Source organism: Sinocyclocheilus grahami, unplaced genomic scaffold (genome assembly GCF_001515645.1).
Source record: "Sinocyclocheilus grahami isolate Dianchi unplaced genomic scaffold, SAMN03320097.WGS_v1.1 scaffold141.1, whole genome shotgun sequence".
NCBI lineage: Eukaryota > Metazoa > Chordata > Actinopteri > Cypriniformes > Cyprinidae > Sinocyclocheilus > Sinocyclocheilus grahami.
Window position 1 is genome coordinate 1,241,633 of NW_015505320.1, and position 11,477 is coordinate 1,253,109.

General features: G+C 38.4%; 2 protein-coding genes across 3 annotated transcripts in view; both read left to right on the forward strand.

Moving 5' to 3' along the window:
* On the forward strand, positions 1-8,106 carry LOC107591385 (dehydrogenase/reductase SDR family member 1-like). Of its 2 annotated transcripts, none has more exons than XM_016280547.1 (9): positions 1-167; positions 4,427-4,570; positions 4,664-4,807; positions 4,887-4,966; positions 5,650-5,806; positions 5,990-6,133; positions 6,248-6,317; positions 6,709-6,789; positions 6,914-8,106. In XM_016280547.1, the coding sequence occupies exons 1-9, from the start codon at positions 24-26 to the stop codon at positions 7,042-7,044; spliced, it is 1,095 nt and encodes a 364-aa protein (XP_016136033.1). In that variant the 5' UTR covers positions 1-23; the 3' UTR covers positions 7,045-8,106. The 2 variants fall into 2 exon arrangements, with proteins under 2 accessions (XP_016136033.1, XP_016136034.1); XM_016280548.1 differs by having other exon boundaries at positions 3-167; positions 5,674-5,806.
* A 1,114-nt stretch (positions 8,107-9,220) lies between these two features.
* LOC107591387 (dehydrogenase/reductase SDR family member 1-like) overlaps positions 9,221-11,477 on the forward strand; it is a 5,626-nt gene continuing 3,369 nt past the window's right edge. The window contains exons 1-3 of the mRNA XM_016280549.1: positions 9,221-9,337; positions 10,970-11,113; positions 11,207-11,350. Of these exons, the coding sequence (XP_016136035.1) occupies positions 10,970-11,113; positions 11,207-11,350 (288 nt within the window). The 5' untranslated portion in view covers positions 9,221-9,337. The remainder of the gene's footprint in view (positions 9,338-10,969; positions 11,114-11,206; positions 11,351-11,477) is intronic.

Sequence of the window (11,477 nt, forward strand, 5' to 3'; positions counted from 1 at the left end):
AGACGTATTACGGGAATAGGAGGATGGCCATAAACAGAACGGTCTTATCTGCAAGAAATAGGCTACAGTTAATTTCACCAAACTTTGCCTGTTGTTTCCTGATTCAAGTCCAGGCAAGATTTCCTGAGACAACAGTTCATCGGAGGTTTAACCGCAGCGTTGATCAGGTAGCCTGTGTTGCGTTTACATGTAGCCTACATGAAGGTCGCAAGTAGGTTTTTCATTAAATATAGCTATATTGTTTATATGATAGCCCATCTTCTAACCATCTCATAAAACACATACGCAAGTGTCGAAGTCGAAGATTTCAAACGAGTGAGAAGATATTCAAGTTTACGTTTCAATCCGCATGACGCTTTGGTAAATAACTGATGATGCATCGCTGTTGCATAACTTTCATTCTGTGCCAATTAAATATCATTAGTTAATAGGCTGTTTCTACCAGCCTATTTTTATGCGGATTTTATTGCATGAAAACGTTGGATGGACGCCGATGGGCTTATACATTCTAAAAATGCGCATAAAAAGTATTCGCTCGGTTGAGTCGGACCGTTTTTTATCAAGATGCGGATGAACTACGAAGGAAACATTTACAGAGTAAATTTCTAGCGCAACAAAAAACGCATGTGCCTTTGCCTTAACCGTTGACGTGACTGAATAACTGGACTAACAGCCCACTAGTCTCATCGCAAACCATCTCACAAGTTTAGTCATTCTGAAGTACCTGATCTTGATTTGGTGTAAGTGCCACACAGAGCTGTCTCACACAATTGCGTTACCAAACATCGATCAGGCGCCGCCTCCGAACGCGAGACAACACGGCAGCGTTTGTTATTGTGTTTCGTCCGCATGCGCGCTCCGAGGCGCAAGTCGTTTATGTAGGAAAAAAGAGCCTCACTTGCTGAAGCTTTCGTTTTTATTATTTCGCCAGTTTCCCAGGAAGTGTCCAACTTATGCATGTTCTCTAGAACCCTTGGGATGGAAACGGAACTTTACTGACAAATGTTTTAAATGCAATATTTAAATCTTCCGCTTACATTACTTTCACAACTTTGCATGGAAATATAGGTATTGTGAAGAGGGTAGCGATGGATATGTGACCACAGGGTGACAGGTTTTTATTTGTCACCGCTTCTTTGTAATTTCGGGACTCTCGGTGTGTCTGCCAGGTGTGCCTCACACACGTCCTGAAAAGTGAAGCGGGCTCTTTGATCGCCCCCTGGGGGCTGGCTGCAGTACAGGTCATAACCCCCGCCATCTCCGTGTAAACGAATGGGACTTGAGTCAAAATAAAACAATTAATTACACTTCCAACACAATTTTCCGAAAGTTGGTTTTTGTCATTTAAGGTAGTTGTTATCACGCTGATATATGTTCAATTGTTCGTTTTTGTGATAAGTTTGATTTTAGCTAGTAATTTGATGCTACAAAAACGGGGCGTGTCTTTATGGTTGATTAGTCTCATATGGTTATGGTCTCCACCTCACGACACTACTGCGCAGACTCTGGCTGCATCAGAAAAGGCCAGAAGGGTATAACTGCAGCCTGAGATCTCCAAATGGGGGCGGGAACTACAAAACAGGGTGGGAGCTCCAAAATAGGGCGTGGCTTCCTTCCATTGACAGACAGGCACATGACAAACATGCGCATTTTTTCCCCCAATCCACTTCAGTGCAAACTCCGCCCCACAGCTGATTCTAAAGATTTTATTGGTTGTATCAATTAAAGTGTTGATTTCCTATACTATGCTACAAAAAATGCTAACCCCTAAGCCTACCCCACACCTGACCCTAACCTTAACCAGTGAAATTGACTGCACGGCGGGATTGGCGCTGAATAACGTGGTAAAGAAAGTTGCAGATCAGGAGATAAACAGTTAATAAGATTATGCGTTATAAGATCGTTCTGTAACTCCCCAACAGGACCTCACCGGACAATGGCACCTTTTTAGTTACACCCAGCGTCACTACCCCCTCCTACCCTACGAATTTCGAGCCCCGGGACGCCCCCGTTGCTTAGACCAAAGCAATAGAGTAAAATCTTTCCCCTGCACTGGGACGGCTCGCAGGAGAGCTCGTGGGTGATTCCCGTTTATATCATTAAGCAGAGGTTCAAACTCCAGTCCGAACACCACTGGCCACGAGCTTTGGGCTCTGATCTCACGGAGAATATTTATTTATATAGCATATTTTATCAACTAGAAACAATGTCTAATTTATAAAGTTTTATTTTGAAATGTAAGTCAATAACAATTGGCCGAAGCCAGAGCCAATGGTGAAAGTCTTTGCGAGAGGAGACCCCACCCCATTTCGGAGGTTCTGCCCACTTTTGGAGTTCACGCCCCATTTTGGAGATCTCCAGTCTGCAGTTATACCTACTTGGAAAAGGCAGCTGACTTGCTGCCGTATATGCAGTAGCCCCTCACTGCGGACACAAGATCCAGGGGGCGTGGTTGGATCCACATCTAGGGAGTGGAGATTGATAAGTTAATGGGTGGAGATGGGTAGGTTTAGGGGTGGAGATGGGTGGGCTTAGGGATCAGGGGGTGGAGACGAGTAGGTTTGGGTATATGTAAGGTGAAGGAGTTGGATCTGGATCCAACCACGCCCCCTGGATCTTGTGTTCTGCAGTGAGGACCATCTCGCCGTATGAGGCAATGACTTTGCAGGCAGCGTTTTTGCATGAAGGCACCTCATGAAACTGATTTCGGACAGGCTTCTGAGGCAGCGTAACGGTTTAATGATCTACAACAAAATAGAACGAGTTTTTGTGATAACTAAACGAATATTTAATTACTATAATACTAATTTCTCGCTAGAAATAACATCAAAAGTGCAAAAAGTTAGTCAGAAATATACATTTACACACAAACTGACCCCCAAACGCAACTTTCAGATGCCATCTTTATTTTTTAGCTTAACCGTCACGGAATGGAACGCACAGGATTGTGGGATATCAAAGGCAGCGAAGGATACAGCTATGCTGCCTTCAAAATTCGATCAGAAGAAGGTACCTCCGGAGACAGGAAGTAAAGCAGAATTTGGATTCGGACGTGCCTTGATGCCTTCCTGCCTTCGGAGGCAGCGTTTTAGAGTTTTTGGTTCCAAACAAATATCTACTGCGCAGACTCGGGCTCCAAAAGAGGTCATTTTCTCAAGATGGCAGCGGCCATACTGAGATGCTTTGGCTTCACTTTTCTATAGTGGAAGGAATAGGAGACGCATCGTCCATTTTTTTTACAGTCTATGGTGTCTACCCTCGATAACCCCCACCCATCCCACTCCACCCCAGAAACAGCCGTACACGTTTTTGTTGTTGTTGTTGTTTATGTTATCATCAATATAATATATAATTGGTTGAGCAAATGATAACCAAACTCATTACCCAGTACTTAATTAACAACACATTGAAGTCCACTAAGCATGCTTCTGTTCAAATTAAACCAAATAATCCATACAGTAAGATCACTGATCAACAGATGCACATGTTTATTGGATAATGCATAAGGTAACACTTTATTTTAAGGTGTCCTTGTTACACGTTACATGTACTTACTATTATAATAACAATTATGCATAGTTACATGCAAGTGACACTAAGCCAAACTCTAATCCTAACCCTAAAGTAAGTAGTTAATCAATATTACTCAAAACTTAAATGTATAATTACACTGTTACAAGGACACCTTAAAATAAAGTGTAACCAAGCGTACATTAAGTATAGATGTTCACTCTAGCTGTAGAAAGATATTTTCATTAAAAAATTAACAAATATCCTGCTCATGTTTTTCATACTTTTCTAAATATGAGCTTCTGATAATGAAAACTGCCCAAACCATGCATGTCGTTAGCAGGGAGAAAGGTGGTGACAATTCTAGGGGCCCACAGCCACAACCTGCACCAGGGCCCCTGCATACCCCAGCTATGGCCCTGGCCCAAACACATAGATTTTATCCATACAATCTTTTTATTTAATGTGGAAACATCACAAAATCACATATGAAATGTATGAAATTGACAAAGATTAAAGTCATAAATAATGACAAGTCTGATGCAATGTTTGCATTTTTTAATGGTTTATTGTGAAGAACCAATTACAAAATAATTCAGCGGGTTCTTTACTGCATTATACGTCATCACATGTCTCTGACTTCCTTGGCATATTACTAAAACGTTCCAATAATATGTTTGCATATATTGCTGTTTAACCAAAATAGCATATTGCAATACTGCAAGTGTATGTTAAGTGCCCCTTTTGGGACAGGGCTCGCATCTGGCCATTTTCAGTGAGTTGTTGACTCAAGAATCGCTTGGGTAGATTTTTAAACAAATCATTTAAACTGAGTGTAAGCCAATTCAATGATCTAATTCTAAAGATCAGACATTGTTATTACTGGCATCAATTTATGTTTGCGTGTGTTTGTCAGATGGCACTATCAGGATGGATCTGTGTGGTGACTGGTGCTTCCAGAGGAATTGGAAGAGGTATTGCCCTACAGTTATCTGAGGCTGGCGCTACAGTGTACATCACTGGTCGACAGGAGAAAACTCTGAAGCAGACAGCAGCTGAGGTGTGGAAACTATCTCCTGATTGTATCAATAATAGCCCTCAGCTTAGAGAAGGTGATATTGATTTCATGCTTCTTTTATTTTCATGATAACAGGTGACAGAGAGAGGTGGCCGGTGTCTTCCAGTGATCTGTGACTCATCTAAAGAGGACGAAATCAAGGAGCTGTTTGAACGTGTTCAACGTGAGCAAAATGGCAGACTTGACTTATTGGTCAATAATGCCTATGCGGGTGTACAGGTCAGTCACAGCTAACTATGGAACAAATATGCAGTTTTTCTGTATATTTACTATTGTTGTGTTTATGTCTGTGTGTTAGGCTATTATGAACAACTTGAACAAGAAGTTCTGGGAGGTGGATCCAGATATCTGGGACACAATCAACAACACTGGACTCAGGTACAGTACAGTACAAATCTGGAGGTGACTCCAAATGACAGCTACATTTTTATGAAGAAATATGTAAAAATAAATAATTCTGAACAAATTTGAAAACTTTTTTGTCATTTATCAGACTACATTTATTTGATAGAAATAGAGAAAAACAGTAATATTGTGAAATATTTGTTTCAAAATAACTTTCTGTTTTAATATATTTTAAAATATATACATGAATAAAAGTATTAATTTCTTTAAAAAATCTTTCTGACCCCAAATGTGACCCTGGACCACAAAACCAGTAATAAGGGTAAATTTTTCGAAATTGAGATTTATACATCATCTGAAAGCTGCATAAATAAGCTTTCCATTGGTGTATGGTTTGTTATGATGGGACAATATTTGGCTGAGATACAACTATTTGAAATCTGGAATCTGAGGGTGCAAAAATACAGATACAATCGCCTTTAAGGTTGTCCTAATAAAGTTCTTAGCAATGCATATTACTAATCAAAAATTAAGTTTTAATATATTTACAGTCACAAATATTTAAATCAGTTAACAACTTAATTACCTAAACATCAGTACCACATACATTTTTGACTTATTACACAATGAATTAAATGAATTAAATCAAATTATTTAATTGAAAAAAAATCTGTGATGAAAAGTTGGATAATTGAAAATATTCAATTAATTTTCAGAGATCATGGTCACTGTTTTCACAGAGGTCACTATTTCTGCTCAGTGTATGCCACACGGATGATGGTGGCGCAAGGCAAAGGCTTGATTGTGTTCATATCATCCATGGGTGGTCTGCGCTATCTCTTTAATGTATCCTATGGGGTCGGCAAAGCTGCAGTGAGTCCGTGCACACAGCATTACAGATTCTGTATCTGAAGTCATTTTCCGTGTAACATATTTGAAATATGGTTCATTTCAGTTGCACAGAATGCCACTTTCAATTTTTGATTTGTTCGTAGACTATTCCTTTATTCATCTTCATTGTTCATTTATGCTTTAAACTTTCTTTTGGTTATTCAGTGTGACAGAATGGCAGCGGACATGGCAGTAGAGCTGAAGAAGAAAGGTGTGGTTTCTGTAAGCCTCTGGCCAGGGGCCGTTCAGACTGAGTTAATTAATCAGTATATATCTTGCGATGAGGCTCCTCCAGGATTTGATCCAAAAGTAAGCCATTTTTATTTGTCTCATCATCTTTGCTTTGTAAGTTCATGAAGAATAGGTGTGATTATGAAATAAATACCTTTAGCTAAATATCTGATTACAATCTATCTTTCTCAGTTCAAGGAAATATTCAGGAAGGGTGAGACGACAGAGTTTAGTGGACGATGCATAGTTGAGCTGGCCAAAGGTTGGATTTTTTTAAAAAGACTGAATGAGTAGTTAAAGGAATAGTTTACCCAAAAATGAAAATTCTGTCATCATTTACGAGTTGTTCAAAACCTGTAAGAGTTTTTTCTTCTGTTGAATACAAAAGAAAATATTTTGAAGAATGCTGTATCAAACAGTTGCTGGTATGACTATGGAAAAAAAATACTACGGAAGTCAATTGGTTACCAACATTCTTCAAGTACCTTCTTTTGTGTTTAACAGAAAAAGTGAGTACTTTAAATGATAACAAAATATATAAAAAAAATAACTTAATTTTTAAACTATTCATTTAAAGGGGAAAAGGTTTATGAATTATTCTGATTTGTCTGGAGGCCCTTGCTGATGTGTTACTTTCTGCTTCTTGGTGACAGATAAAAATCTGATGTCAATGACCGGGCAAGTGTTGATGACCTGTGACCTCGCTCGCCGCTATGGACTCAAGGATGTGGATGGTACGGTGACAGATGTTTCTGTAGGAGTGATGGCGCTTCCTGTTATGATCAATGATACTTACATGTAGATGTTCCAAAATGAAATTCTACAAAGGGTTTTTTTATGTGCTCCTTGTCGTTTCAGGTCGCAGTGTCATGGACTACACCTCTCTGAAGTTCCTAATTTCCCAAGTGCCCTATGTGTCCTGGCTGTCCGTATTCACTCCTTCATTCATCAGAGTGCCTCGTTCCATGCTGAGCCTGGGCAAATTCTAACACGCCTCGGTGCAAACACTGTGGCTATTTTTGGTAATCCTGTCATGTATGTTGATCATGTACATGCGTTTTTACTTCGTTGTTTTAAACATGCCATCAAGATAAAGTAATTTAGCTGGCTGTAAAATTGTCATTAATTTATTGCTACTGTTGCTAATTAAAAACGATTAAATTAAAAATAAGAAGACACCCAGCATATATAAGCCACAATGTTTGGGCGTCAAAAATATCATAATTTTCAGTATACTATCAGTATTACTATTTGTATCAGAAAAAAAATGTCATCTCATTTCCGTAATACTGACGGTGATCTTCACTGCAAAAATAATTCACATTGCACAAGAGGAAAATATGTGTATAAGAACGCCCAGCCCTGAGCTTGTTGATAACTTGGTAGTTTTGAGTGTGGCAAATGTCAATGACATGGTCACTTTTATTTGCAATGCAAATTCCTGAACAGTTAACCAAACACGTTTAAAAAAAATGGAAGAATACATAGAACCTGCCTATAACACTGAAATATAAATAAATACTACTCAATGACAAAATTGTACATTTATAATAAAACTTGTAATATTTTGGGACATCAGAGCATTCACAATTTGGTATTATTGGGGTTGCAAAAAACAAAACGGATCAAAAAAACACTGCCATTCTGATCATGCAAGTCACTAATGTTTTGAGTATCAGCTACTGAGGAAGATATATTCAAAGGCTTTCTCGACTTTAAAAGACTGAATATTTGGTGGTGTATACTGTAACAAGATATATGACAGTGAGGCCTCTGCCAGTCCATTTGCTCAAATGATGATGTTTGTCACTGAACAATTAACATTTCTTTGAATGTGGTTTGCCACTTAGTTTTTATTACTGAAATTAAACCTCTACATTTTTATTAAAGCTTTATCTTTATTAGGGAAACACAGTGCATCGATTAGCTTAATATCTAACCATGTGAACTGTGCACCTTAAAAAGAGCAAGAATGTGTTACTGGGAGACTACTGTATATGTGATGCTACAAACTATTAAAACTGAAAGGACCAGTGGCCTTGCGTATGGTGGCATGTTGTGGACTTTGGTTTTTAATTCTCTAATAATGGTTTAATGCAAGCAGTGGTGACTGCAAAGAGGCATCAAAGTAGATTTAGCACAGAGGTTATCTGGATTGATGAATGGCAAAGTACACAATGTATTATTGTGGCCAAGGCCCCACAATCATAAATCCATGCTCTGCTAGGTAAATGTAGTGACTAAACAATTCAGAGATTTCCACTATTGGGGGAGTGCTGCTGCTGTAGGGCTATGTTGTCAATTTAATGCAATGAAATGACCATTGTTATTATCAGATATATTGCACTGTTCAGGAGACCTGGGTTTTTGCTGTGTTCACATCCTGGTCCCCCGCTGCATCTTCTCTACTACACAGTATGCCAGGGGTTCTCAACTCTGGCCCTCGAGGCCCACTTTCCTGCAGAATTTAGCTCCAACTCTAATCAAACATAGCTGAACAAGCTAATCAAGGTCTTCAGGATTACTGTGTGAGTTTGATCGAGGTTTGTATTAAACTCTGCAGGAAAGTTGCAGAGAGCCCCTGCAGTATGCAAAAAGCAGTATGCCAGAAGAGTAGTATGTCTGAATACATAGTATTTGAAAAGCAGTAGACGAAAAGTACTGTACGAGTACGACTACTGTCACATTCAATGGTTGCGAAGTAGGCCTAAGTTCTTTGTCAAAAGTAGTACCTACTCTTGCTTTATGTGATTTCAGACACAGCTCTCCTCTCACTTTGCCTCTCAAAAATGTAATAAGTACCTGAAAAGAAAAAGACCAATGAGAAATGCCTATACATATAGTGGAATCATGTTGTGTGGCTATGGTTATTGCTTGAATAATCTGTATAAACACTGCAGGTCCTCACTCATGGGAACAGTTTAGTCTAATAAACAGCAACATAGTTGGCAGAAACCTAACCTTGATGTAAACCAAAATATTTTAACAAGGTAATGGATTTCTGTGTGATATGAAATGGGCTGCATTAGCATAGGCTACTCATGTTCATTGGGTTGCTGATTTCATGTGTTTTAAATGTTTTAAAAGCATCGTTTACGTTCGCAAAACACATGGGCTTTATATTAGACGTATTACGGGAGTGGGAAGAAGGGCCATAAACATGACTGTCTTATCTGCACGTTATACATTGGCCAGTTTATTTCACCACACTTTTCAAGACTAGGCAAGAGTTCCTTAGAGCCTATTACCATTCATCGGAGGGTTAACCGCGCAGTCGAACAGGTACGTGTTGCGTTATAGCCTAAATACAACGTAAATATGACGGGCACAAGTAGGTTTTTCATTGTAATATCATACGGCACGGCAGAAATATCTTCTATCCATCACATTAATCAAATACAAAACGAGCCGAATGCTTAACACGAGAGGCACAAGTTACTGAAGTACACTTTTTGAGTATCTGTACTTTACTTGAGTATTATTTTTTCTGGAAACTTATGACTTTAACTTCACTATATTTGAAAGACGAATATTGTACTTTTCACTCCACTACATTTCTATCAAGGTCCTCGAAGTAGAAAGTCGTTACTATGTGGCAGCTTTGAAAGTCAGTGGGTGATTTTTTTCTTCTTCTTTAAAACGTGACTTTTGTTTTCAGACAGCTTATCAGTAATCACTCTTGGGGCTACATGAAGTGATTTCCCAGCATTTTTTGAGCACTGACCAGTTCCAAATGTGATATTTATTTACAACAATTCAATAATAAGAAGTTAATATTGTGGTTTATATTAGACACAATATTGTCTGATTTAGCTAAATTGTGTACGTGAAAATATTACCTATAAACCCACAGAAGAACTGTTGTGCGTCTCCTAATAACATTTTTTTTAAAAAAAGGTGTTTGACTGAAGCAGAACTGCACAGACCGTTCTGTGTGTAACATCAAAGTACAGCGAGAGCGATTAGACAGCATTTAAAAAAAAATGTTTTTTGATGTCAAATAGGTCTTGCTCTACCATCCTGCTTTTGTGGGGGTGTAGGGGTGTTAAATAATAATTATTTTTTTTGGTTTTGTTTTTTCCCCATAGTTTTTTAACAATCTAAAAGCTCTTTATTCCAAAGATACTACAAGCTAGTCAGTCTATTCAGTAGGTGTAATGTATTGTAAGTTGCTTCAGAAGTATTGCAAGTATTACATACAACAATAATAAAACAGTGCATTGACATAAAAAAGGAAATTTACTTTTGGTACTTAAGTACTTTTAAAAGCAAGTACTTCTGTACTTTTACTTAAGTAAAAATCTGTCTTTACAACTTTTACTTGTAATGGAGTAATATTTGACCAGCAGTATCTGTAATTTCACTCAAGTAATGGAGTTGTGTACTTTGTCCGCCTCTACTTACTCCTGACCAATTAAATGTCATTGTGAAGAAGGTTGCAATGGATAACTGTAACCACGGTGACAGGCAGGCTTTTTTTGCTCACTTGTTTGACTGTTACTGACTAGGGAGTCATTTCCACGAATCTGTTCTTTAGGAACAGTTTTAAAGAACCGATTACAAAATGATTCAGTGGTTATTTGCACTGTTACGTAATTACGTCATCGCGTTTTTCATGTTTTAAGAAAATGCTATCATATGAATAAATAAATTATATATATATATATATATATATATATATATATATATATATATATATAAAACCATAGTAGCATACCCCATTTGGGACGGGACTCATATTTGGCCTGTTTTTTTTTTCTTTCAGTGAGTCAGTGAGCTGTTGACTTGAGAACCACTTTGGCCGATTTTAACCAAACCGTTTATACTGATTATGTGAACCAGTTCAATTATCTAATTCTAAAGCTCGGACATTGTTATTACTGGCATCAATTTATGTTTGCGTGTGTTTGTCAGATGGCACTATCAGGATGGATCTGTGTGGTGACTGGTGCTTCCAGAGGAATTGGAAGAGGTATTGCCCTACAGTTATCTGAGGCTGGCGCTACAGTGTACATCACTGGTCGACAGGAGAAAACTCTGAAGCAGACAGCAGCTGAGGTGTGGAAACTATCTCCTGATTGTATCAATAATAGCCCTCAGCTTAGAGAAGGTGATATTGATTTCATGCTTCTTTTATTTTCATGATAACAGGTGACAGAGAGAGGTGGCCGGTGTCTTCCAGTGATCTGTGACTCATCTAAAGAGGACGAAATCAAGGAGCTGTTTGAACGTGTTCAACGTGAGCAAAATGGCAGACTTGACTTATTGGTCAATAATGCCTATGCGGGTGTACAGGTCAGTCACAGCTAACTATGGAACAAATATGCAGTTTTTCTGTATATTTACTATTGTTGTGTTTATGTCTGTGTGTTAGGCTATTATGAACAACTTGAACAAGAAGTTCTGGGAGGTGGATCCAGAT

What these genes read in the sequence shown, in the direction of transcription:
- LOC107591385 (XM_016280547.1), top strand. Translation starts at nt 24, where the DNA reads ATGGCCATAAACAGAACGGTCTTATCTGCAAGAAATAGGCTACAGTTA. An exon ending in ATCAACAACACTGGACTCAG is followed by an intron (nt 4,967 to 5,649) that starts GTACAGTACAGT and finishes ATTAATTTTCAG; the next exon opens with AGATCATGGTCACTGTTTTC. An exon ending in TGGACTCAAGGATGTGGATG is followed by an intron (nt 6,790 to 6,913) that starts GTACGGTGACAG and finishes TTGTCGTTTCAG; the next exon opens with GTCGCAGTGTCATGGACTAC.